General features: G+C 40.2%; 1 protein-coding gene across 1 annotated transcript in view; it reads left to right on the top strand.

Annotated features, from left to right (window-relative positions):
• Positions 1-461: 461 nt before the first annotated feature.
• frem2b (FRAS1 related extracellular matrix 2b) overlaps positions 462-26,573 on the top strand; it is a 62,643-nt gene continuing 36,531 nt past the window's right edge. Inside the window, exons 1-2 of the mRNA XM_032590317.1 lie at positions 462-5,651; positions 6,744-6,833. Coding sequence (XP_032446208.1) covers positions 641-5,651; positions 6,744-6,833 — 5,101 coding nt within the window. The 5' untranslated portion in view covers positions 462-640. The remainder of the gene's footprint in view (positions 5,652-6,743; positions 6,834-26,573) is intronic.

Here is a 26,573-nt window from a genome sequence, read left to right as displayed (position 1 = left end):
GTATGAACAATTTCACCAGGCGCTATTTACGCCCCTCCTCAACACTCCAGGAGGGGGAGACAAAGATCCACTTTGGTGAGGGTGAGAGTCCAGATTGTACATCTAGACAGACCTGCTTATGGTTGTTTTTCTTTATTGTTAGACGCGTTGTATGAATAGTTGGGTGTCCTTGACTTAGGCATATTTCCTTTGTTATTTATAAAACATGTGTAGGATGTGTTAAAAAACACACCTTCCTTGAACTTGCACACAGACTTTAATCAATAAATCCACTTCTCACGCAAATTCAATCCTACTCATTAAGAGTTTTGCTTAGTAAACCTCAAAGGTCTGTCCTCCCCTCATCACTCTTTCTGTTCAGAATGACACAACCGCCGTCCATTTATCACCCGACAAGCGCATTCCAGGGGAGACACTGGCCAATGGGTAAAGAGGAGGGCGTGACTTTTCTTTTACTCCAGCGAAGCAGGAGTATGAAGTTTCGCCGAACAGTGCACAGCTGCTGGGAGAGAATGGTGCAGCATCGCGCTCAGCTCAGGTGCGTGATATTTCCCAGCTCCGTTTTCATCTTCCTATAACTTTGACCGACGCTCACAGGAGTGCAGGCACAAAGTTTAGACTCTTCCGCTCTACTCCCCAAATGGCTTGGATTATTCCTTCGCATCTGCACGGGACTGGAGCTGCTTTGCTTCTCCTCGCACTGATTCTGACAGGTGATGCCGTAGCAAGTGTTTTTGACAGCTATGGATTATCATACGCCCTGAGGCCCGAGCTCTCGGAAGATACGATACTGGTTGCCAATAATGGGATCCGCGTGCCTTTCGGGAGATCCGTTTTCATTGATCCCATTAACGATTTGGTGGTCCAAGTTCAGCCCGGCGACAGATGCAGCATCACAGTTTTGGACAACGATCCGCTGTCTCAAAGACCAGGACACCTGTCTCCGAAAAAGTTTCCGTGTGAATTTGGCCCCAACGACGTGAAGTATTCACACTTTGGCTCCCGGAGTCCCCCGAGAGACAGAGTGAGATTACAGCTCAGGTACGACACCCAAACGGATACAATAATAATACCGTTCATGATGGAGGTGGAGGTGATCTTCACACAGCTGGAAGTGCTGACGAAAAACATGCCCCTTACTGTTGACAAACTGCTGGGCACCAGTAATCCCATCGATACAGGGATTTTGGAGTTCACCTTTGACAGACGCTCACAGCAATGCAAAATAGCTTCGCTCACCAGCGGGAACGTGATGCCCCGATATGGGAAACTTGTGGATGAGGAGAGCCTCGGAACAATGGTAGATTGTGATGAATTCATTAGGATGAACTTACGTTATCAGCATACTTTTACTTCAAAGTCCCCCAACAGAGATTACATCCCCATGCTGGTAGAATTATATGATAAAGAAGGAAATGTGCTTAAGCAGGAATTTTTCCAGATTTTGGTGCGAATTAAAGACGGAGAGGACAACACGCCCCCTAAGCCCAGCTTTGTTGCCATGATGATGATGGAAGTCGACCAGTTTGTAATGACAGCAGTAACCGTAGACATGCTGGCTGCTGAGGATGTGGAGTCTAATCCCGACGAATTAATTTTCAACATCACTTCCCCTCTCTCCTTTGAAGAGGGCTACATAGTCAGCACAGATGACAGGAATTTACCCATAACCTCATTTTACCAGGGAGACCTCAAAGAATTGAAAATTGCTTATAAACCTCCTGCTGTGGATTCAGACATTGAGAGGATTTTCCAGGTTGAGCTTGAAGTTGTGGACACAGAAGGGGCTGTGTCAGACACGTTTGAATTCATGATTGTTGTTAAGCCGATGAACACGTTGGCCCCTGTGGTTACAAGGAACACTGGTCAGCTACTGTATGAAGGCCAGTCCAGGCCGTTGTCTAGTTCACAGAATCTAGAAATCAGTGATGAGGACAATTTAGACAAAGTAAGAATTAGTGTAATTGATGGCTTGAGGCATGGAGAGTTAACTGTTCTGGGCTCCAGGAGAAAATTTTTCACCCCAGCTGACCTTGACGCTGGAGTAGTCATTTATCAGCATGATGGTAGTGATACATACAGTGATAACATTATCTTCAGGATGACGGATGGCACAAATGAAGTGGAGTTTTTGTTTCCCATCACTGTTGTGCCTACAGACGATGAGGCACCTATTATCAATGCCAACACTGGTTTGATTTTGTTCAAAAATCAAGTTATGCAGATTTTCCCGTCAATGCTCAGTGCTGCAGATATTGACTCAGAAGATTCTACAATAAAGTTTGCATTAGAGCTTCCCTTTCCAACAGTGGGGCAGGTGTTGCTGCGTCAGTCTGAGGCACCAAAGGACCCATCTACCTGGAAGTTTAATACAGAGGATGAGATGTATGAGAAAGTAGTGACTGAGTGGCTGCAGCAGGACATTATCGATGGAAAACTGTTTTACAAGCACAAAGGGCCTCACAGCACGAGCACAGTCATGGATCAATTTGTGTTTAGAGTACAAGATGACAATGATCCCCCAAATAAGTCAGGTAAGAGCACATTCATAATCAAAATAATTCCTGTTGATGACCTCCCGCCTGAACTTTACCCTAGTACAACCTTACAAATGACTGTTCACGAGTACCAGCTGACGTACTTCCGGAAAAAATTCCTCCGCTACACTGACCTTGATTCAGAGGATCGAGATTTAAAATACACCATTATCCAACCGCCTACAGACACAGACGAGAACAGCCCTGTTATACTAGGAGCCCTGGTTTTGACTGAAACCCCAAACATTGAAGTCACAACGTTCACACAGGCACAGATTAACCATCACAAAATAGCTTACAAACCACCTGATCTTGAGCTTGGAATTACCACTCATGTTCTACAGTTCAGATACACTGTGGAAGACGTCTCTAGAAATAGTGTGGAGGGAGTTTTTACAATATTCTTAAAGCCTGTGGACAACAAGCCACCTGAAATAACAAACACCGGGTTTACTGTGCTGGAACGTGGCAGACATATCCTCACCAGAGCCGAGTTGGACACCACAGACACAGACACAGACAGCAGCAAGATAACATTCACTATTACACAGCTTCCTCTTCATGGTCAGATCCAGTTCATATTCACTCACATGACAAAAGGGGATACCTTCAACCTTGAGAATATTGGAAATGGAATGATCTCATACATCAACAATGGAGATGAATCAACAGTAGACTTGATAAGAATAGACGTCAGTGATGGGGTGCATGTTGTTCCAATTTCTATAAAAATTACAGTGAAGCCAATTGATGATGAGACTCCAACAATCGATCTGCCAGCGGGTACAATAGGCTCCTACATAGATGTACTAGAAAATGAAGCAACAGAAATCACAAGTAATGTAATTCAGGGAAGAGATGAGGATACAGATGACCTCCGTTTGACCTTCATCGTTGAAGACAAACCATCATTTGGTGAAATCCTAGTGAAAGGAGTTCCATCGAGCACGTTTACTCAAGCTGATATCATTAACGGCTTTGTGGTTTATGCCCATACAAGCGGAGAGATTGGCTTAAACACAAAGGAGGACTTTTTCAATCTCACTCTGACTGATATGTCTGATGAGTGGACTATAGGAGGAAATAAAATTACAGGTGTCAGAGTTCATGTAACTATTCTTCCCCTGGACAGTCAGGCTCCTGAGGTCTTTGTTGGGCCACAGTTTACTGTTACTGAGGGAGAAAAAAATGTCATTCAGATTCTTCATATAAGCGCGGATGATGTCGACACCCCTAATGATGACCTTCTTTGTACAATTATTGTTCAACCCACTTCAGGGTATGTGGAAAACATCTCTCCAGCACCAGGTTCAGAGAAATCTAGGTCTGGGACAGCTATTAGTGCTTTCACCATCAAAGACATTAGACAGAATCACATTTACTATGTTCAAAGCATTCACAAAGGAGTTGAGCCAGTGGAGGACAGGTTTACCTTCAGATGCTCTGATGGTATCAATTTTTCTGAAAGGCACTTTTTTCCCATCTCCATAATCCCCTCTAATGATGAAAAGCCAGAGATTTACATGAGAGAATTTGTGGTTATGGAGGGCATGAACATAGTTATTGACACTCCCATACTGAACGGTGCTGATGCAGACCTCCCGTCTGACCAGCTCACTTTTTTCATCGCCAAACCCCCCAGACATGGATTTATTCTTAATCAGCTCACCACTGGAACTCTCCCTGTGTCAAACTTCACCTTGGAACAGATCAGGGATGGCTCTAGTATTGTGTATGAGCATGATGACACAGAGACAACAGAAGATAGCTTTGAAATTGTTCTCACAGATGGAAAATTCAGTGTAGAGAAAACAGTAATAGTTATGGTTATCCCTGTGGATGATGAAACCCCAAGGATGGCTATTAATGATGGTCTAGAAATTGAGATAGGTGATGTTAAAGTAATTAACAATAATGTTTTAAAAGCCACTGATCTGGACTCTGAGGATAGTACACTTACATATATTATAAGATATGGGCCTGGCCAGGGGTATTTGCAAAGAACAATGCCAACTGGTGAATTGCAAAATATCTCAGTTGGAATGAATTTTTCACAAAATGAAGTAGATCAGGGATTGATTTTGTACATCCACAATGGGCAAGAGGGAATCCGTGACCTCATTAAGTTTGATGTGACAGATGGAATCAACCCTTTAATTGACAGATACTTCTATGTAACAATTGGTGGGATTGACATAGTTTTCCCTGACGTAATCAATAAAGGAGTGTCCCTTAAAGAGGGAGGCCGAGTTACCTTGACAACTGATCTTCTTAGTACAAGTGACCTGAACAGTCCAGATGAGCACTTGGTTTTCACAATCACCCGTGCTCCTGTGAGAGGACACCTGGAATGCACAGACACACCTGGGATGCCAATCTCATCCTTTACTCAGCTCCAGCTGGCTGGTAGCAAAATCTACTACATTCACACAGCTGACGACGAGGTGAAAATGGATAGCTTTGAGTTTGAAGTGACAGATGGCTACAACCCCGTGTTCCGCACTTTTCGCATCTCCATCACTGACGTGGACAACAAGAAGCCTGTGGTTACGGTACACGGCCTGGTGGTGATCGAGGGAGAGAATAAACTCATCACACCTTTTGAAATAACAGTTGAAGACAGAGACACTGTTGACCGCCTGTTGAGATTCACAGTTACTCAAATCCCTGTTCACGGTCGCCTGCTCTTCAACAACAGTCAACCTGTCACCTCTTTCACAAAGCAAGACCTAAATGAGAACATGATCAGCTACAAACATGATGGCACAGAGAGCGCAGAGGACAGTTTCTCCTTCACCGTCACCGATGGAACCCACACAGACTTTTATGTCTTCCCCGACACGGTTTTCGAGACCCAAAAACCCCAAGTGATGAGGATTACTGTTCTTGCTGTGGATAATGGGGTGCCTCACATCATAGTTAATAAAGGTGCCCAAACATTGAGGGTGATGGAGAGAGATCTCTTGGGGTTTGTGATCACAAGTAAGTCCCTCAAAGCAGAGGACAGAGACAGCAATCAGGATTCTGTGACTTTTAGGATTACTGTTGCCCCAGAACACGGTTACCTTATCAACCTTGGCAGAGGAAATGCAACTGTCTCCACATTCACACAAGGTAAGAGAGCTGCTTTTAATATTTCTACTGTTCTTGCAACATTTGTGTCATCCTTCACATACTCTGCCTGAAGACTTTGTAATTCTCAAAGATGTTTGATGCTAATCTTAAACCTCTTTATATTTACCTGCTACGTTAAACCTTCTCCCCATTTGACATTATAAAAGCAACATTTCCTAACAAAGGTTTTATTAATATTTCACCCAAAGCTTCTTTTTTTAGATAGAAAAAAGTCTGTTTTCAGGGCCCCAGGCTTACCAGATCTCCAGAGGAGTGTATTTTTTCAAGCAGTTCCTAGTGGGTTCACTTTTGGAAAGAGCTGGTGGAGATTTGTACATTACTGGAAAACTATTTTCAAAGAAAAACCAAGGGAAATATAGATATGGTGGTAAATAATATGAACTGCAAACACGTTGAAGGGAGACTGGCTCAAAGGAAATCACTAGTTTTGTAAACAACACAAGGCTGTGCCGAAGTTATATTTCAAACAAGCCAGGGGGATGCCTTGGTTAATGGTAAATATAGGTGTAGCAGCACATCTGTTGTGTCAATGTCCATGTTATTTCTGCTGAGATTTATGGAGCCACTGTGCAAAGGGTATCCCCAGGTAATTAATACTTCAGCAGTTTTCACAAGCTTAAATAGACAAAAGCTATGCACCACTGATAACATTTTCTAATGCACCCTTTCATTCATTTGAAGATTTTTTTGACAGAAATAACTGAAGGCATGAAGGGTTAAACTTTACAAACTACCGTATCAATGATAATGAAGGATTCTGTTTGACAATATGCAATCATGACTGCACACATTAGAATGATGGTGAATCACTTTAAGTCATTTAGGATTTTGGATAAACTTGAAGCATTTTTAGCAGGCATCTCTGCCTAATATGTAAATATTCCAAGACTTTCAGCATGCATATTTTATCACACGGCCTGAGTCTGCATTAGAACATAGCATTCAAAAGTTGTTTTGCAGAAGCATATCGGGGAAAAACAAAAACAAACTCTGAACATATTTTTCTCCTTGTCACCATTCAAGCCATGGCAGTGTTTGTTGTTCTGCTCATGCAATTTCTTTCTTTTTCAGCTGAAATCGATGATATGAACATATGCTACATTCTGAAGCATGGTGACAATGCAACAAATGACGTTTTCCATTTCTCCATTGGGGATAATGGTAAGTTTGCTTTCTGTCAATAAGATATTTGCAAAGTTTGATAAGAATCCTTCTCATGCTGATATTGGATTTGTCTCAAATTGAAGTATGATAATATTTTCTACATGTAGGAAAGTTATGTGAAAAGATAATAAAGACTTCCAGGACAATATTTTCTCTCACACATGATTTAGAGGGAAAGCTATACTGTTTATATTGTAAAATAGATTTTGACTCTGTCGTAATTTCTTGCCTTCTTGCTTATGACCATTTTATTTAAGCGTTTGTGTTAGTTTTACTGCAAATTACCCAGTAGCTAGTACTACCGTATGGTTCCAACCTATAATTACTTGTTATTTTTCAGCAAGTAATTATTCATTTAGCAAATGACTAATTGGTAAAGCAATTAGCGAAGACCTTCCCTCTAACGAAGATTTGTAATCAGGCGCAGGCTCAGTGAAAGGTTTGGGGCAATGATGTCGGTGTTGCCGATTAGCAGAAGCAGTGTGCCTTACAGTGTGTCCTTTTCTCTACCCTTCAGCTGTGATGAGTGAGCACAAAGAGCCGCTCTAATAGGGGCCCTCTTTTCCCACAAGTATCTCCCCGGCCTTCATATTTATATTCTCATTTTGCTTTTTTTTTTTAGACAAATCTGTTGCTTCGGTTTAAATCAGTGGTAACAGGTGGACGGGGTATTGATGAGTGATTACTTAAAAGTAGAAGCTGGATCAGTATTATACATTTTCACCTGAGCGGCTTGCTCGTTTTGAGCAAAGGAGAAACTTCTTTGTTGGTGAGGCTCCATCAGTCCACCTGTTATTACTACACCTGAGTTATTTGTCAGGGATCTTTGCTGGTTTTCTCCCTCTCTTAATGACATACCCAAATCCAACACCAGTAGTTTGTTTTCCAGCGCTGATAATTGGATTCACTTTCTCAGGTCTCACAATAATTTTTATGTTGCTTTTACATTAAAAAAGGTGATTCTAAACAGCATGTTCTCTTCCGCATCAATTACAGCTTTTTCGACACTGACCATAATTATTCTGTGAAATTTGAATTGCGCTTTAAAGTTTTCCTGCCTTTTTTAAGTAGTTGGTCTACCCATCCACAAGGACTTGTCACGTACTGCAGTGCACCTGGTGAGGCAGTCAGTGAACATTTTTTCAATGAGATTTGAGCTGCGCTGGTGGCAGCCCTGATTCCCCAGACGGCGCTTGCAGCTCTTTGAACAGCCGTGTTGTGGAGGAGCTGAATGGTGTTCTCCAGCACACAGCTGCGCCATGTCATGTTAAACAACGGAAAACATTCTCCTTCTCACTTCAACCTCATTTAGCCACTAAAACTTTGAAATGTTTTTTCCCCCCTCAGTAAATAGTTGCTTTTGATGGTGCAGCTGCTTATGGTAATTGCAGGAGATTGTGCCAACAGATGTGAACTATCCGTGTGTTTACTACTTGAAGCGCATGTAGAGAAAGTGTTTTTGCTGCTGATTGCCAGTATCTCAATATGTGTGCTACCTCCTTTGCACATGCCATTGTCATGTAAATACTGTCATCATAAAAAGCAAGCGCACCCTTTCTGACATCTGGACTTTTTGGTATCAGGATATCATAAAAATGATTTAGAGTGTTGGCTTCTGTAAAAACGAAATCTATAGATCTATGCTGTCAGGATTTATTCAACAAAGATCACACCAATTAGAAAAAGTAGAAAATGTTTTTAAGTAAGAATTAATTGCATCTTTTAATTGAACCACCTATAGCAGCAATATGTTTGAAGTAATTGTTTTCTGTGTGTCTTTATCAGCCATTTATGTTGCGAATGTTGAGAACTTTGGTGGTTGCTGTTTATTTCTCTGCTGTTCTGTATTTATGAAATAGTTTCTACCAACCATTTGTTGTTCATTTTGACAACTGACTAAAGTAATTTTAGATATTTCAGTCATTGTCTGCTCTTAAGGTTGTGCAACTCAGATAAATCATACCTATTTTCACATTTCAGTCATATTTAATGAGAATAGTTTAGACCAACTGGGGATCAGAACAGACATAAATCAAGAAAGAGTGTTATACTATTTTTCCAGCATGGTGTATCGCATTTATTTATGCCATTGGTTTTAGGAAATGGGAAATAAAAGTAGCAACTGGCAAAGCGTCAATATGAGGTATGACATTTGAGTATGAGTGATCAGCCTCATTTTGACCCATTGGACTATATTTAAAAAGAGCAATTTGATCACTTTTCTGAAACATGCAGAAATTAATTTATACGTAGACCACCACACCAATATGAATATTATTCATTCATATTTCTGACTAGATTTGTCTGAAAGAAGGCAATGTTTAAATTTAATTGATGAAACTCACCCTTTCCAAAACATGTTTTATGTAGTTTTATGTATATTTAAGGATCTAAATAAGCCAGCATTTAATAGATGTTTTAATTTTATAGGGGGTGTTTAATTATTCCAAATCTGGATTTCCAGCATGAAAATGTCACTTTTAGCCAGGTTTATTTTGAAGCTTGAAATATTTCCAGACTCATCACATACATCTAGGACACAGGATGGTGAATCAATGTGTCTTCAATATATGTTTATATTGAGTCAGAGGAGGATGCCACTGTGACAAGCAAGATTTGAGACTGAGCAGATGATTTAATTAATATGCCAGAAGTGAGCTGATATATATATATATATATATATAAATATATATATATATATATATATATAAATATATAAATCAATGACCAGTAAGGATCTATTGTGTACCTCTTTTATGTTACTTCTGATAGCCGTCCTCTCAAACAAATACGTTACATATCCATTTTCTTATGTCCAGATACATAAAACTCTGGAATGAAAGGTTGCCTTCTGTGACTGTGTATGTAAATATTATGGCAAATGCATATGTATTCTCCTTTTTGGATGTGTTTACATCAATATGATAAAAGCAAAACAATTGTTATCAATCTAAAAATGAAGCACTGCGTAAATAGATAGTGACAAGCCATTTATTATATTTCTTTTATGTACTTAGATTAATTGGACTGCAGCCCACAATGTTACTGTACTTTGTTGAAAGTGATATTAAATTTTATCTATTAGCTTACTTGCCATTGACTTACTGTGACTTTGTTTTGTAATTGAACTGCCAGGGGCCGGGGTTCCTCTCTGCGGCAATTAATCTCCGGCTTTATACACTTTTTTTTTTAGACTTACATGTTGCGTTAAAGGCCAATTTAGAATTTCATTTCAATGTTTTATCAATTTGACTTAGCCACATAAAAGCTTAAGATGTCTCTTTCACCTCTAATAAGCTACAAATTGTGATTAAACCTTAATATTTTCCACAATATCATTATTTAAAATAGGATTGTTTTTGTTGAAGTCCAGAATCTATAGCAATAAATAGCATATTTATCCACACTACTGACAGGTTATTTTTACTTAAAGCTAACTCATATGCCTTTAAAGCTCCTTTTTTCCAAAGAAGGGAAGACAAGGCTTAGACTACTGCTTTGAAGTAACTTAACACCTGCAAAACAAAGGCGCAAACACAGCTTTAAAGCAAAAATCTCCATAATTACTTGAAAAGTGTTTTGTTTGAAACCAAATTGGTATATGGATGTTTGTGTTTATATGTACGTATGTGTGTTCACAAGGAATGGGACTGCTCTTGTCATTTTAAATCAGTTAATTGATGTGTTTTGGTGGACTCCAGCACTCTCCTTGTCTCCTGGGGATTCAAGTGCATTCAGGTGAGCTTACCTGAACACACACAAGCCCTGGCATTCCCAGGTAGTTGTTTGTTGAGTTGGATCCCTGTCTGCTTCCAGCCAGTCAGTCAACATTACAGATGTTCCTAATGACAGACACAACTGCTGTGGTCTTTGTTTTTCATTCCAGACTTTCTTCTATGTTGTTTTTCCTTTTCCTGGGGAACCTGGAGACTGAAATAGATCATTAAGAGCTCAGTTCTTGAAAGAAGTCTGAAAGGAATTTGACTAAAAGAATTCAGTAGAGAGTCAAGTCAACAATTCAGATTTGTTGAGAAATTATTGCGAATAATTACAAAGTAGAGATTTCTTTGAATTTAGTGAAGTGTTTTTGTCTTTAATACACTTCTGCAAGCGTAAAAAGTATGTTTTGCTTGTTATTTCTGCGTCATGAAATAAGGTAAGCTGAAGTCACTAAGTGCTTTCAGCTGATAAATCCTCTGAGCCATTTCAGGCCTCCAGTTATATCTGATATGTTGGTTGTCAACATCTTCCATGTTACCAGCGTGTAATCGCCTGTGACACAGAGCACACACTCCATCTCTCTTGTCCCTCATCCTGTTTGACTCTGGGTTTGGAGGGATTATTTTACTCCCCATAGCGTGCTAGAGTACAACAAAAGTAAGATAGAACATGCACTCACATGCAGTTGCGAGGTTAGTATACTATATTATTCCCATCACAGCTTAGGTGATGACTCTGCAGGTTTTTTTCTGTTCTTCTGTCCTGTTATTAATGAAACTGTATGGGCTATACTTTTCTTGTGGACTGTTACATTTCTCTGTCCTTGGAACCTGTATGGTATGAATCATATGCATAAGGCATGCTGTAAAACTCAGGAAATTACATAGCTGGTCATGTTGTCGTCTTTTAAGGAGATTTGGGGGGCATAAAGTTATTTTTCAGTTTCTGCCTGTGCTTGTTTCTTGTTTGTTTTTCACATTTTGTGATTAGAAACCTGACATTTGATTGCTGAGCTTTTCCTGGGAAACAGCAGCTTTATGTTGGGAATAAACACGCACACACACACACACCCACGCCCACGCCCACGCACGCACACATTCAAATTAGAGTGAGGATTTAGGCTAATCTTTTTAATTTGGTTAGTAATTTGGGTCATTTTTTTGCTCCCTTGCTGTCTTTCTAATTTTCCATACCAGCCTCCACTATAGCCATAATACAGCATACTGCAATATATATAAAGTTTATTCCCTAACATGTGGTTTTTATGTTGTAGAAGATCTTTCAGCTAGCCACAAACTGAAAAATTGTTGCAGTAATGGTTGAATAGCTCTGATCTAGAGTAACGAACAGTTTGATAAAAAATGTTGAAACTTTGCCTGACTTTGACATGGATGAGCATATACCGGGGTTTTATGGCATCAAAATATGCAGAGAAAAAAATATTAATTAAATTATCTAATTAATTGTAGAAAGAAATGTTTGGTGGTGGTCCTATAGTTTCCACACCATGACTGCCACTGTTTTTCTGGAACTGGACATATTTCCCAACAGCCTAATTTGAGTTTGCTGTGAAACTTAACACTATTTCCATCTATCTGACCCATGTCTAGTTTTTCGACAAGTGTGTGAACCAAATTCTACTAATAAGACTTTTCATTGTTGATAACTTTGTCATTGATTCAGTCTCAAAGAATTTGTGTTTTACTCTCATTTTACCTTGAGAAAAATAAAAGGTAACCCTGAATGATCAAACGTTTCCCTTTGCCTTAATGTGCCATCAGCAAGTGTAGAGCCAAGGTTAACAAAGCAAAGACGAATTCCCAAAAGTATCAAAATCCCAGGCTCAGACTTGTCCTGTGAAAAGATAATATGTGTCGTCATGACTGCCTTAGGATATCAGTTTAGCAGAACTGAGGTTGTCTCAAGAGTCAAATGCTCCTTAGCTTAGGCTAGCTTTGGATTTTGACAGCTTCTTTATGGATTGTCCCAGTTCTCAAAACTGGAAAGGCTGACAAATGCATGTAAGAAAATACAAATGACATCAGCATCTGTAACAAAAAGAAACTCATCACAATTAAGTGCTGTGTACGTTTTAATAGAAGCTAAATTAAAATGTCAGCTTCACACTGAGGGAGCAGTTTTTAACATATTAAAAACAACTTTATAAGATAGTTTTGACAGAGTGGGTGTCATTAATACTAAAGCTGCTGCAGTGACATCTCCTTTTTTCACATTTGCAAGGCTTTTGTTGGTTTTGCTAAATCACTCTGGATAATGTGTTTTTTGGCCCCCAAATCCCAGCAGTGGGCTGGAGCTTCTCTTCTCAGCATTGCTGCATATTAAGCCCCTGACAGCTGGTCCGTAATGTCCCAGCTCTCTTCAGATGAGGCTTGGGTTAGCTATTTGAACTCCTTGCATGATACACCTCTTTTATGTGCACTTATTATGCAGATTCACAGTGGCACAATGAAAGGATCCATCCCAGGTCCATTGTGAGACCAGCTGCCTGATTCTTTAATCAGAGATCTAAAATTGTTCATCACATTTCTTGGCTACAACTGCGGTTGATGAAAAACTGTTTTGTTGCTGATTTCTTGTCATTTTCTCTCTTGTTTACAGCAGCGTAAAAAACAGAGTTGTATTTTTTTTTCTGTCAGTATGCCAAATAAGTATAACATTGGGGTGAATTGTGAATATGGAGCAACCTGATGGAAACCTTCTAAGTATTGTTCCTTTTCTAACCCAAGGTCTAGAGTATGACATTATTTTTGAAAAGCCAATCTCATAAAAAATGCTGATGAAACCTTTAGAAGGTTTTCATTGTGGTTCAAGCTTCTGCTCTCCACCACATGCTTTCCATAAGTGTGGTCTGATAGACAGGATATAAGGTATCAGCTTGTCGAGAAATGGGAAGGGGGAAGAAACCGAGGAGTTGAAAGATAGAAGTGCTTTGTTGGTGCTGCTGTTGGTGAGAGCAAGGCGTCAAGTTGCTTCCTGTCGCCTGAAGTGATGACATGAATGTGCTGATGTGCAGTTCACTCCCCAAACACCACCTATGTTGACAAGTAGTGAAATGTAGTAGGGTAGTAGTGGCTTCATCTGCATTTGAATAGAGCTCACCATTGACATGATTAGGTGTAAAGTAAGATGCATGCTGGCATGTGTAGGAGAATCTTAGATCTCCACATTTCTGAGAATATGTGCCTGCCTCAAAGGGTGAGGAATGAAATCAGTGATTTCTTTTAGTTTTGCTATTTAGTGGTCAAAGATTATCTTTGTAATGTCAGCCTTTAACAAGGCATAAAAATGATGGTGTTCAATTGCAGTTTACAAAAGGAGAATTATCAAATGACCAATTTTTCAAGTACAAGCAAGACTTGTCTTTGTTAGAATAAAGCTAGAAACCTGATATGTTTCTTTGTCTGTTTAGATGACTGTGTGCGGTTCTGTATTCAGATTTCTTCAGAGTTAGCTTTTTCTTATCACACAAATTGTAGCACCAGACAAAAATAACCAGAGTTAAACCAAAAAACAGTTTTTGAATGGTAGTTTTGTTTATTAAAAGTCAAAAAGCTATTCACACAAACCCATGACAAAAAATAATTACCCAGTAAGCTTAATAACTGATTGTGCTTACCTTGGCAACAACAGTTGACATCAAATGTTTGTTATTACTGGCAAGTTTTCCATCAGGAATGCTGGCATATTGTTGCAGAATTGTTTTAAATCAGCCACAGAATATGAGTTTCCAACATTAAATGTTGCTTAGGATCATGCAACAACAGAATCTAAGTCCAGATTTAGACTAGGTCATTAATCTATGTGTGGTTTTTTTTATTGTTTTATTTTATTTTACATTTCACAGGTAGACACACCAATGTGCTTCAGATCACTTTCCTACTGTATAAAACAAAGTTATTTTTAGTTTAAGGTAAAAAACTAATGGCTGGACGTTCTATTCCAGGATTTCTTGTGGAGAGCAGAATGCATAGTTCCATTTTTTTTTACAGAAAATCACTTGGACCATGGAGAGTAAAAGCAGCCTCACGTCTGGTTGTAGGTAGCAAAATTGTTAAGTGATCTAAAATGTGACAAAAAATCAAAAAAGGAAATTATTCTGAAATGGGATAAAAATATTTTTTTACAGCACTGTCGGTATGATTTGTTACAAAAATGTAGTTAGTGTAGTGTAGCTTATTGGTTTTGGAAGCTTTTTTTCCATTTGCAAATGAAAACATCAGTTGTTTTTACTTAGGTTAACTTTGTTGTATTTTGAAATTTGTTTCATGTATGAAGCAGTTATATGGGACAAAAACACAGGAAATCTAATTAGGGGAAAATACCAAATACCTCTTCACTGCACCATGTATAATTATACAAATATTTCCAAAACATTCAGTACAACATTTGTTCTAGTCTGTAAGCAGTTGAAGTTTTGCATTGTTGAATGTTTCGATCTGCCGTCCCTAATCTTTTCTGTCTTTGTCACAGATGGGTAATAAAGAAACTTTAAGAAAAGCTAAACCCAAAAATAAAAACATGAAAACTGTGCAGAGTTTGAATGAACCCTTCCCCCATGAAGAAAACAGGAAGGTGTTACTGACAGAAATTAACTAGACCAAGCAGGGGCTTATCTTAGTTTTCCAGCAGTTGAGCTGGGAGTGAAGAGTTACATATTAGCAAGCAAATAGGAAGATGGAAAAAAAGAACCAGAGGGTGCAGGTCTAGACAACTGGGCAGTCTCATACTGTGCTCCAATCATTCTTTAAATCCCCAAATAATTGGCTTATGCATAATAGTTACCACTAAATGCTTTGAAGGTTATTACTGGTCAATATTTTTTAAAATTGGGGATTTTTGTGCCTGTCAGGCGTTGTGAAAAAATCAGTATGCTAAAAGCAGTAATTTAAATTTTAAATTTAAAGGGCATATAACATATAAAGTTTTGACTTAGATCCCACAATCGCTGTATTAATTTCCATAATCCAAAAAAGGCAAAAAAGTATGAAGGAAAAGAAGCAAACATCAGGCAGCCAGGAGCACAGCCAAAACTTGGAATACCAAACTCTGGCATCAATGCACAACACAAAGGTCACTCAAGAGAAAAGTAGTTATATCAAAGCATGAACTCAGCTTAATTTTGAATCCATAAAGTGGAGAATTATGCTGCGATCTATAAAGTGACCAGGAGGAAATCAGAAGAGTTGCTTATTGAGTTGTTGTCTGAGTGCAGTAGATTGGAGACTAAACAAACCGGCTCCTGAGTGAGTGACTGCTTATAACAAGAATTCTAAACACTAAAAACACTAACCTTTGGTAGCACTCTAGACGTTAAAGTTTGTGCTCCAGTTCTGACCATCTCTGCTAAGTTTATTCCTGGGACTGTCAGCTCTTTGGTTTCTCCAAACAAATCCATGATAAGAATACTTTATATAAGGTAATCATACAGGTATTGTGCAAGTCTTGCTTTTTTCAACATAACCAGTCCATGGTTTTACTTGTGATGGTTTAACCCCACCACAGTAATTAAGCGGTTGTCATGTCTAGTTCCTCTTCTTCTAGCTCTCAGGAAGAAATTAGATCCAAAAATGCTAAACAACTATTCCTCAGATGTATTAGTGATCTGGGTGTTGAGTCGTAAAAATAATCTTCTAGATTCTGCAAGGTGCAAACAGGTGTATTTCAGCATGTACAGATACAGGCTGAATACTGCCATGAAACCACCCCATAATTGATGAACTCCACTGGGGTTTGTGTTTAAAGAAACAAAAGGGCTATCTCCTCCTCTCCCTCTATCTCTCATTTCATTATTATTATTCTATTGCTGTTCTGCAGCATCCTATTTCATCTTTGATTCCACTATTTTCACTTCATCTCCCACATTATCCGGCCATTTCCACTTTTCAGCTACTTTCTCAAATCTGTTAGCAGCTTCTGCTGCTCCCAAGGCCCTCTCAGGAGCAGACATTCAACACCTGCTTGCTCAATTCACACACACAAAGATACAGTAATTACATTCCAGATTCAAGCAAATAGTGGCATATGGGTAATGCACTCAAAGGAGAACATGCATTTCTAGGGCTATTCTAATTATTCACGAAACATTTTGAGGACACTGTCAGATCTCTAACTATGTTAATGTGTATATATATTTTTTACATCAACAAAAAAAAAAAAGCCCTAAGAAGTCATTTTAACACAATGCTATGAAGGTTCTAGCTGAAGGAAACGCTCAAATTTTCTATCAGAATCTGCAGTCAAAGACAACACTGCTACAGCTACACCTGGATAAAATAGAGGATTTTCTTTCCTGATAAATTTTATGGTCACAAACAACTGTTATCGCCTGGTGGTCTGAGCTATCTGTCCTAGGGGGGACATAAACTGTTATGTCCTCTTCCATCAGCTTTGTCTTGTTGCTTCTCTTACATCTAACATTTTCAGTTGTTTCATAATCCTGGGGCAACACATGTTTCTAAACCAGGTATATTTTTGATGGGTGAGAAGAATCCTTTGTTTACCTCTCAACCAGGTGTTCAGTGTACTACTGTTAAAATGGTCTTTTCTTCAAAAAGTAATCTATAATATTACTTCTGCCATCAAGTAATATTTGGTTTGAATATTTTGTTGTTCCAGATGTAATGTCAAAAAAATATATATGCAGGGATGGGAGTTGAAAAGAATTTAGCAAAACCGATTCCATTATAGATCTCACTTATTAATTTGATTTCTTATTGATTCTCGGATTGATTCTCAGCGAATTAGGAAATAAAATAAAAATACAAATGAGTTTGGCTGCATGAACAGTTTTTACAATTTGCATGTCTGTTGTTTCAGGAAGAATTTGAAATCTTTCAGGACTTAAGGTACCTCCAGCTGTGAAAAACACCCTCTCAGATGTTTTGTATTATTTATTTTTGACCGTGTCATTTTACCCTGCATCGATGAAAGGTTTAGCAAACGAGTGTGTGAGCCAGCCTCTGAGCCAGCCTCCCTCTGGCTGTCCTCATCAACTGAAGGTTTACATGAGATGATGGAAGTCGCTAACATTAATGTAATAAACAGGACCTGGAGAAGTCTAATGTTACTTTAGATATTTAAGGCAGAAGATGCTGTGAGCGAGAAGCTCCGTTTTGAGAGTCACAATTGTTCATAAGCAACGTATCAATCACTTTATATTTGTGCAAATTAATTTCATGCTGTGTGGTCAAATACTTGAGCATGTTGGAGATGTTTCCTCCTTTTAAAGAATTGCAATTGGCCCTGGTATCGTATGTTTTTTGTGAAATGTAGCCACACTTTGGACTTCTTCTTCTGTGACGCCATCTTGGATATGTCTTAGACCAGAGCGTGTACAATATGGCATCATGCAAATACGTCTCATGTTATTGGAGCCGACAAGTGTAATCATTAGGTAGAGAGATTAACAATTGCAAGGAACGGAACTACTCAAATTTCCATCCCTCATACATGTTTTATTGTATAGTGCCTTCCTGGTTTTGACTAAAAAGGTGTTTTTTTGTCCAGAAAAGCATGCTTTTAAAATAATTATTTGCTTTTAAAACCAAATAAAAACCCACTTGAGGCTCATTAATGTTTTGTACTTGCTTTCAAAGGTTTCAACCCTAGTTTATGATGATATTATGCACTACAAATGAAAAATAGTTTAAAGGGCATTCATTGTACCTTAAAGACTCATTTCGATTAAGGCATTCCATAATAGATTGAGAAATAAATGACATTACCATACTGGCATGTGAACTGCTGTGCTTGTTCAGAGGTTTTGCATTTTTTAGCAGTCTTGTTGTGAACCATATTATTGCATATTAAATTAGGTTGTGGTGTTCAAATTAGTCCATGAAGCAATAATGTAACTGTTTATCCATGTGAAAAGTAAAATTGTTTGTTCAACATCTCAGTGCCACACTAACAATAATTTGCATGCACAGGCTGAAAAAAAAAACAATCTATGGCATAATATGTTCCAAGCATCCCTAGATGTGCTTTTAACTTGCCAGTGGAAATTTACATCCAAGGGTTTTTGTTCTGCTGCACAGACTAATCATCCGTCTAAGATTACAAGCAAGAGACAATAACAACAGTAAATGCTTAGAAAATTTCATTCCTCTTTTTATGAATGCAGAACAGCATTCTTATCTTTAACATGCAGGTTTTTGCTGTTCAGCTGGATGTCTCCTTTTCGCCAGCTGTAAACAAAGGACAAAGAGTCATCCAACACCTATTTAAGAATTACCATTTTATTTTTGCAAGGAGCATTTTCCTTTCAGGCAAAAGCCCTTCCGCATGTTGGGGATTTGTAAGTAACGACTGTGAAATGCAGCTGAAACATGTTTGTTCAAATGACTCCAGTGAAGGCCAACCTTGAGAACAGGCTCACCAAATTCCCAGCTTTATTAGTATGGTGCTCATGACTCTGTGGGACCGGGATGGGGTTTTTTATATTCTACGGCCTCACACTGTTGCTTTCAGCAAACAGTCCAGCATTATTCGGTCTGACAAGAGAGCAAACACTGTGCATTGAGGGGTCAAGAAATAGCTCGTCCTCTTTTGTCAGGTCCTCTCTTCCTGTATTCTCATGTTTCTTTGTTTTTTCCTGCATTTTCACACATAGCCATGTTGCTTTTTATCGTCTTTCTTTTCCTCCTTGGTATACCTTCACACCATGAAAACATTAAGTTCAACAATTTATTTTGTCTCCCTGATCTCACAAACATTTTGAATAATATATGAAATGTCAGTACATAAAATAGCTAAGGCCAACTACAAACATATACTAAGATCTTTTTTAAATATGTGTTTTCCAACTCTTTTCTCAAGCAAGTATATCCACACAGTACAGTTTAAAAAATAAAATCCTTTCTTATAAGAAAAGTTGAAGTGCTGGCAGCCGTATGTGTCACAGGAGTGTTGACTTATGTGTTTCTCTTAATAAAACATTCTTCAGTGCGGCAAAGTTCAGCCCACTCAGAGTAAAACTTTATTCACAGGCCAAATACAAACAAGGAAAGTTAGAACTAGAAGCAACAGAATGTATTAGGCTGCCCTTTAATGCATCTGCTTGTCTCTGTTGTATCTGTAACCTTGACTTAATCGCTGCCTGCAGCAGGCTCCCACACAAAAAAGACACAACTTCACATAATTAAAGTTTTTATTGTAAGGGAAAATCATTCATTGTATTTTGAAAGATTTAAAGTTATGGAAGAACCATACATTAAGCAGCAAAAGTAACAGATGGGCAAAGAGACTGAAAAAAAAATTGTGTTCAGCAGCTTGAACAGCGCTTCTGTGCAGATATAAACACACAGAACAGATCTCTGTTTCACTGAGTGGTAGGTGATGAACAGTTACCAGTGTCATGAAATATGCATAGCTTTCAAAATGCAACCCTTTTAAAACTGCAAAAAAAAAATACGCAATACAATTTTGACTGTTCAAAATGCTGTTTTTACACTAATACTAATAAACTAATGTTAAATAAAGTGCCTTATAGACCTGTGTTTTTGTCAGTCTTATGAATCACAGAGAAGCACAGTACCACCCTTTCTCCACCCATTGCTGCACACTACCAGTCAGCTGTCTAAACGAAGGCTAATATGTTTCTCATATGTATATAAAAGGCAAATTTGGCCATTTGAAAACATTTGTATTTGCTATAATCATGAACATTTTCAGCATGGAAACTAAACAATCAGCAAACACCACAGTTATAAAGGTGATTCCTCTTTTGAAAATACAGTCGCTAAGCTGTTTTTTAAAGCAATTTAATTGTAAATACCATGATATAATGAAACTACTGCATTTTTAAATTGAATCTCATACTGACACATATCTAGTGCTTAACTCTGTTTTTGTGAAGAAAACATGTAAGACATTCTGGTACTAATGTACTAATCCTGGCTGTTGTTATGCCAGCTGGAGTGAAGTTCTATACCCTATATTGCTATTTGATAAATAGTACAATTTTGCAAATAAAACAAATCAATGTAAGTAAAAATGTGCATTGTGGTAAAAAGAATTTCGAAAAAAAAACAAAAAAAAACTCGTATTAGCTTAAATCCATAGGAAAAAAATATTAAACACTGGTTTTCTTGTACAGTGTCTAAATCAGTTATTTCTGTTGTAAACCAAACCTTAAGGGGTTGAAATAGGAATTCACTTGAACCATTTAAAATTACTGTGGTTTTTGCTCAAAGCCTGGCAGCGATTTGTCTTTTCCTCTCCTGTGTTTTTTCAGTGGTGTGCGAATGGTTTGCCACAGCTGCTTGAGCAACCTGTGTGTTCATCCCATAAATAATTGACTGGTAAGAAGTGAGAAACTAAATCCACAATGACCTTTATGTGAGTGCTGAAAAAAGCCCGGTAGCTCCTAATTCAGCCTTTTGTTGGTACTCTCTTTTATATTGAGACTTGAGGCTTTTGCTTTTTAAACCTTGCGGCTCACTGTTAATTAAGACACTACAGGCTTTGTCCTCTTTGATTGACAGCAATGTTAGTCAAGGACAATCAAGGAATAGTTTTTCAGACCTTTTCTACCAATTGAAAGATAACGAGCCGTTTATCGTTTGTTTTTATAACTATTTAATTTTTTTAAGACCCTTCATTTACAACCTTTTTCTTTCTAACCTTTTTATCTACATGTTTTTAAGTGCACTTGTCACTAAAATTATACATGATGTGCCTTTAATGATACCATTAAAATTCTTTCCAGACTTTATAGTAATTATGACCTTGCCATATGATTGGATTTTCCTGCTTGTGGAAGAAGAGGTCCTGATCTTTAATACGTGGCAGGGAATGTTCTGTATTTTGCGGGAAAACAGCAAGCCAAGCAGAACCCTGAATTGTCTGACAGTTGTTTGCCAAATTATCATTCGAAGGTTGCCTAGGTAAACATAAATCCAGCCTATAATAATTCATTTGTTCTTAAAAATCCATCAGGTGTGTACGTAGACTTGTATAATCTTATTAAATAATTACCACCCTTTGAAAAGTCAGCAAGCATGCTTTGAGTTATATTTTCAAAAAGAAATATTCCTTTGCATCCGTCAAACCAAATGTAATTAGTGTTTTTATGACTGTTGTACAAGTGTTGTTTTGCTAAACACAACTGACGTCATAGCACTGTGTGAGGACACTGAACCTTAAATCAGGTTCCCAGGACGGGGGTGACCTTTACGTGTAATCAAATTGAACAGTACTTCCTCTGCTGTGTTTTTCTCTCAGACCACAAATAAAAAGGGCTTTCATTTAAAAAAAAGAGCTTCCTGGATTCCTCCTTGAGAGGCTCCTACTTTGTGACCAAAAGGGACTGTCACAGTATGGTTTCCACAGCAACCTTTAATTTCTTTTTTGTCAATCATTTCTAGCTTAAATTGAGTTATTTGTTAAAATTCTTGTGAAATCATGCAAATTTTTATCTTTCCTTTTATGTAGGCATATTACTGCACATGGCTCTACATGTGAGAAAATGAATAGGGCTTTTTGGAACCTCAAGTCCTGTCATTTAGTCAATGTTTTAAAAGTATATGTGTCACTTTTGATCTTTGTTTGGAATAGTGCATGTGTAACTGAATCAAAGGTATGGAATTCATTGTTGTGTCAGGATGGTGTTACTTTCAGCAGAACACCATCTCATTTAAGAATAAACTGTCCATCTGAAACTACAAAGTACATATTCCAAGTGTCACCTGATGGTCTGATAATTGGGTGATTTAATCAGAAAGCATTGCAAGTTGTCAGTTTTACTTCAGCTTCAAGCATCCAGCATGCTGAGGTGAGTGAATCTCAATCAGTGATCACTGAATCTCTTGGCGTGGCAAGAAATTCAGTAATATCATTATTGAGTCCTTTTCACAACATTTTAAGGGAGTTTGCATCAGTTCTGTAGGAGTGGTGCACAAGTGTAGTGTTTTTCAGCTTATGGGCTCATGGCAGTCGGTTTTAGCTGAATATTAAATTATGTACGATATTGTCAAATTCATAGTAAGGTGGTATCAGGTCTTTCTACACAATTGAAATGAAAGTCAGATAAGCAGTGGTATGACAGGGGTATTAGTTTTATTTTGTTCTTTGGTTTCCCGACCCACATTGTCCTGATCAGATATGAGTCGATTAGGGTCCATACCTGCTGTTTTTATGCCAGAATCGGAGCATTGCCAGCACAGATGAGTTTATCACTTTCAACAATTTATTAGTTATATTGTCTTTGTTAACAAAAGCATAACTAGACATTGCATCCCACATTTAGAATGATCACCAATAATTTAATCACTTGTGTATTTATTTGAGATGGTAATCTCACAGGATTTTCCTGCTGAGAGCAAACCTCTTCTTGCATTAAGCTTTGATGGGTTCTTTGACCCGGCACTTTTGTTCAGAAGCACCTCTGGCCTTTCTCTTGGGGTCCACAAATGTTGCCTGAGAGTGACCACAGTGTCAGAACGGCCATGGTAGCAGAATGGGCTCTGAGGAGAGGTCAGATTTACTGCAGAGAAGTTCCCTGAGAGGGTACAAAAAGGTCTAGTGCTTGTGAAATAATAACTGTGCTAAATCTTTCGAGCCGTAACCAACTCTCCACTTGTGACCGCAGAGACAAGGCTTAGGGTGATTAGACCATATCATGCTTTCTCTCTCTGCTTGGCCATGTGTTTTCCCTTTCAATAGGATTATTATATCCACTTTCCCTTAATTGGAGGGACATAGAATATGCTGGTATAGTCTGGTACACTGAGGGACAGGTCATGAAATAGACACACTATACCTAAATGTTCAGATGAAGATGAAGAAACATGTTTTCTATGACAGTAATGCATTTCTTTTTACAAAGCAAAGCCATGCAGAGATTCTTTCCCTATTAAAATTGTCTTTAAATCGATGTGTTTCCAAAGCAATATTGTTCCTCCAACAAAAGTACAATTGAAAAAAAAAATGATTTGAAATATCTACCAACATTTGACATGCTGCAAAGTTAAACAGATTAGAGTCTCCCTGGCTAATATATTAACAGAAGACAAAGTACAGCGAAAGCAGAATTTCAAACCATATGAAACCCTCCTATATAATAGGTAAAGTTGTCCCTATCAGCATACATTAACCTGCAATTCTATACAGCAGATTATATAGTGACTTATATAACCCAAGAATTTAAAAAGTTACCTTTTCAAAACTTTTACCCTCGCATTGGTTATACTTTTTGAAGTATTTTTAATAACAAAGAGTGACGGCTAAAGTGAGTTTCCTCCAGCAATATAAGCTTATAGTTATCTAATACATTATATATTGTTTTAATACTTTTTTGTTTTAAATACTACATGAGTGTATCATAAGTTGGATAATTGATACCAACTCATAATATACAGTTACAAAATATAGGAAATAAGCATTCTTTTAAACTGAATAGTTGGATTTTTGTGAGTGAATTCCTGTAACCAATATTTTTGCTTGCATATAATGTTTGTATTCAGAGTAGATATGAAAGACGAGTCCTAGCTTGTAATTTGTCCAGAGCAGTGGTTCCCAAAATGTGGCAGTGCCATTGCAGTGTGAGAAGCAGTATGGATGAATGAAAAAAAACAAAAAAAAAACAGTTACACAAAAGTGTTTCAGTGTAAAGATGGTTTGTAGTGAGTTTTGTTGCAACCTGAAGTGTGAAATGAACTTCAGTGGAGTTTGAAAACAAAATATGTGTATAGGTTTATGTCTGGTTGAAAGATGTGTGTGTCCAATTGATTTTTTATTTTTATTTTTGGGGGGGGATTTTACTGCAATCCATAGGGGGCCCAGAAAATCTTTGGGAGCCACTGGTCTAGAGTACACTGAGGTACTTAACTGCTTCAGTGCATCTATTTAAAATAAGTTGTTTAATAAAGTTTAGATTAAGATAGCAAAGAAACAGCTGACATAAAGACTTACTTACAGCTATTATTGTCATGAAGCGGTGGTGAGGGTTGGTGAGGCAGACGCTGTAGACCCAGGTAAGATGAATGTGATGATGAATTTAATTGTAAATAAGTCCAGTAACAAGCAGCAGGCACAAGGAAACACAGACGAAACAGAAGCTAACATTGACGTAACAATGACGAGGACCCGACGAGGAACAAGGAACACAGGTGGAGTTAAATACACGGGAGGGTAATCACAGAACGAGACACACCTGGGAACAATCAAGGGGAGGACAGGACAACGAAGAGACTCAAGGACACAAAAAACTCTAAATGAACACAGAAAACACAGATCCTGACAGTACCCCCCCCTCAAGGGCGGCTACCAGACGCCCAAAAAAAAAAAACCACAACAAGGGTGGGTGGAGGGGCGCCGGATGGGGGGCCAGAGTCCAGAAAAAACAAAAACACAACAAGGGTGGGCGGAGGGGCGCTGGACGGGGGGCCAGAGTCCAGAAAAACAAAAAACTACCCACCATCGTGGGCGGAAACACAAGAAGGGCCAAGAGTCCAAAACAAACAAAAAACTACCCACAGGGTGGGCGGAGGCAAAGGAGGCAGGAACCACGGAGGTGGTCCGGCGGTCGACCGCGGCGCTGGAGGCGGGAACCACAGAGGCGGTCCGGCGGCCGTCCGCGGCGCTGGAGGCGGGAACCACAGAGGCGGTCCGGCGGCCGTCCGCGGCGCTGGAGGCGGGAACCACGGAGGCGGTCCGGCGGCCGTCCGCGGCGCTGGAGGCGGGAACCACGGAGGAGGGAACCACGGAGGCGGTCCGGCGGCCGTCCGCGGCGCTGGAGGCGGGAACCACGGAGGCGGTCCGGCGGCCGTCCGCGGCGCTGGAGGCGGGAACCACAGAGGCGGTCCGGCGGCCGTCCGCGGCGCAGGAGGTGGCGATGAGTCCCGGGGACCGCCCACAGACGGCGACGACGAGCCCCCCGAGGCAGGGTCTCTGGTGGAGCACAGGGGGTCTCGGTCGGAACGCTGGGGGTCTCGGGTGGAACGCAGGGAGTCTCGGTCTCGGGTGGAACACTGGGAGTCTCGGTCTCGGGTGGAACACTGGGAGTCTCGGTCTCGGGTGGAACACTGGGAGTCTCGGTCTCGGGTGGAACGCAGGGAGTCTCGGTCTCGGGTGGAACGCTGGAGGTCAGGGTCTCTGGAGGAACGCTGGAGGTCAGGGTCTCTGGAGGAACGCTGGAGGTCAGGGTCTCTGGAGGAACGCTGGAGGTCAGGGTCTCTGGAGGAACGCAGGGAGTCAGGGTCGGAACGCAGGGAGTCAGAGTCGGAACGCAGGGAGTCAGAGTCGGAACGCAGGGAGTCTCGGAAGGAACGCTGGGAGTCTGGGTCTCGGAAGGAACACTGGGAGTCTCGGAAGGAACACTGGGAGTCTCGGAAGGTGCGCCGGCTGGAACGCCGGCTGATTCGGCCTCGGGTGCGCCGGCTGGAACGCCGGCTGATTCGGCCTCGGGTGCGCCGGCTGGAACGCCGGCTGATTCGGCCTCGGGTGCGCCGGCTGGAGGTGAGCCGGAGCGGAGCCTCGGGGCCGGCTGCGGGGGCGAGCCGCAGCGAAGCCTGGGAACCGGCTGCGGGGGCGAGCCGCAGCGAAGCCTGGGAACCGGCTGCGGGGGCGAGCCGCAGCGAAGCCTGGGAACCGGCAGCGGAGGTGACAGCTCCGGAAGGCGACGAGGGGCCGGGTCCACCGGCGGCTCACGTCGCTGTCTCCGGGCGGCCTGGGGTGCGCCGGCTGGAACACCGGCTGATTCGGCCTGGGGTGCGCCGGCTGGAACGCCGGCTGATTCGGCCTGCGGTGCGCCGGCTGGAACGCCGGCTGATTCGGCCTGCGGTGCGCCGGCTGGAACGCCGGCTGAAACGGCCCCGGGTGCGCCGGCTGGAACGCCGGCTGAAACGGCCCCGGGTGCGCCGGCCGCACCGGTTGGGGGTGCTGGTCCCGGAGGTGGAGCTGGATCCGGGCTGGCGGAGAGACTGTGCGGCTTGGGAGGCAGAGGTTCGCCAGCCATGACGGCTAGAGCCGCCATACGCTCCCACTCTGCCTCCCTCT

Source organism: Xiphophorus hellerii, chromosome 18 (assembly GCF_003331165.1).
Source record: "Xiphophorus hellerii strain 12219 chromosome 18, Xiphophorus_hellerii-4.1, whole genome shotgun sequence".
In the NCBI taxonomy this organism is placed as follows: domain Eukaryota; kingdom Metazoa; phylum Chordata; class Actinopteri; order Cyprinodontiformes; family Poeciliidae; genus Xiphophorus; species Xiphophorus hellerii.
The sequence above is the reverse complement of the archived record's forward strand: the minus strand, read 5'-3'. Positions and strand labels throughout refer to the sequence as shown.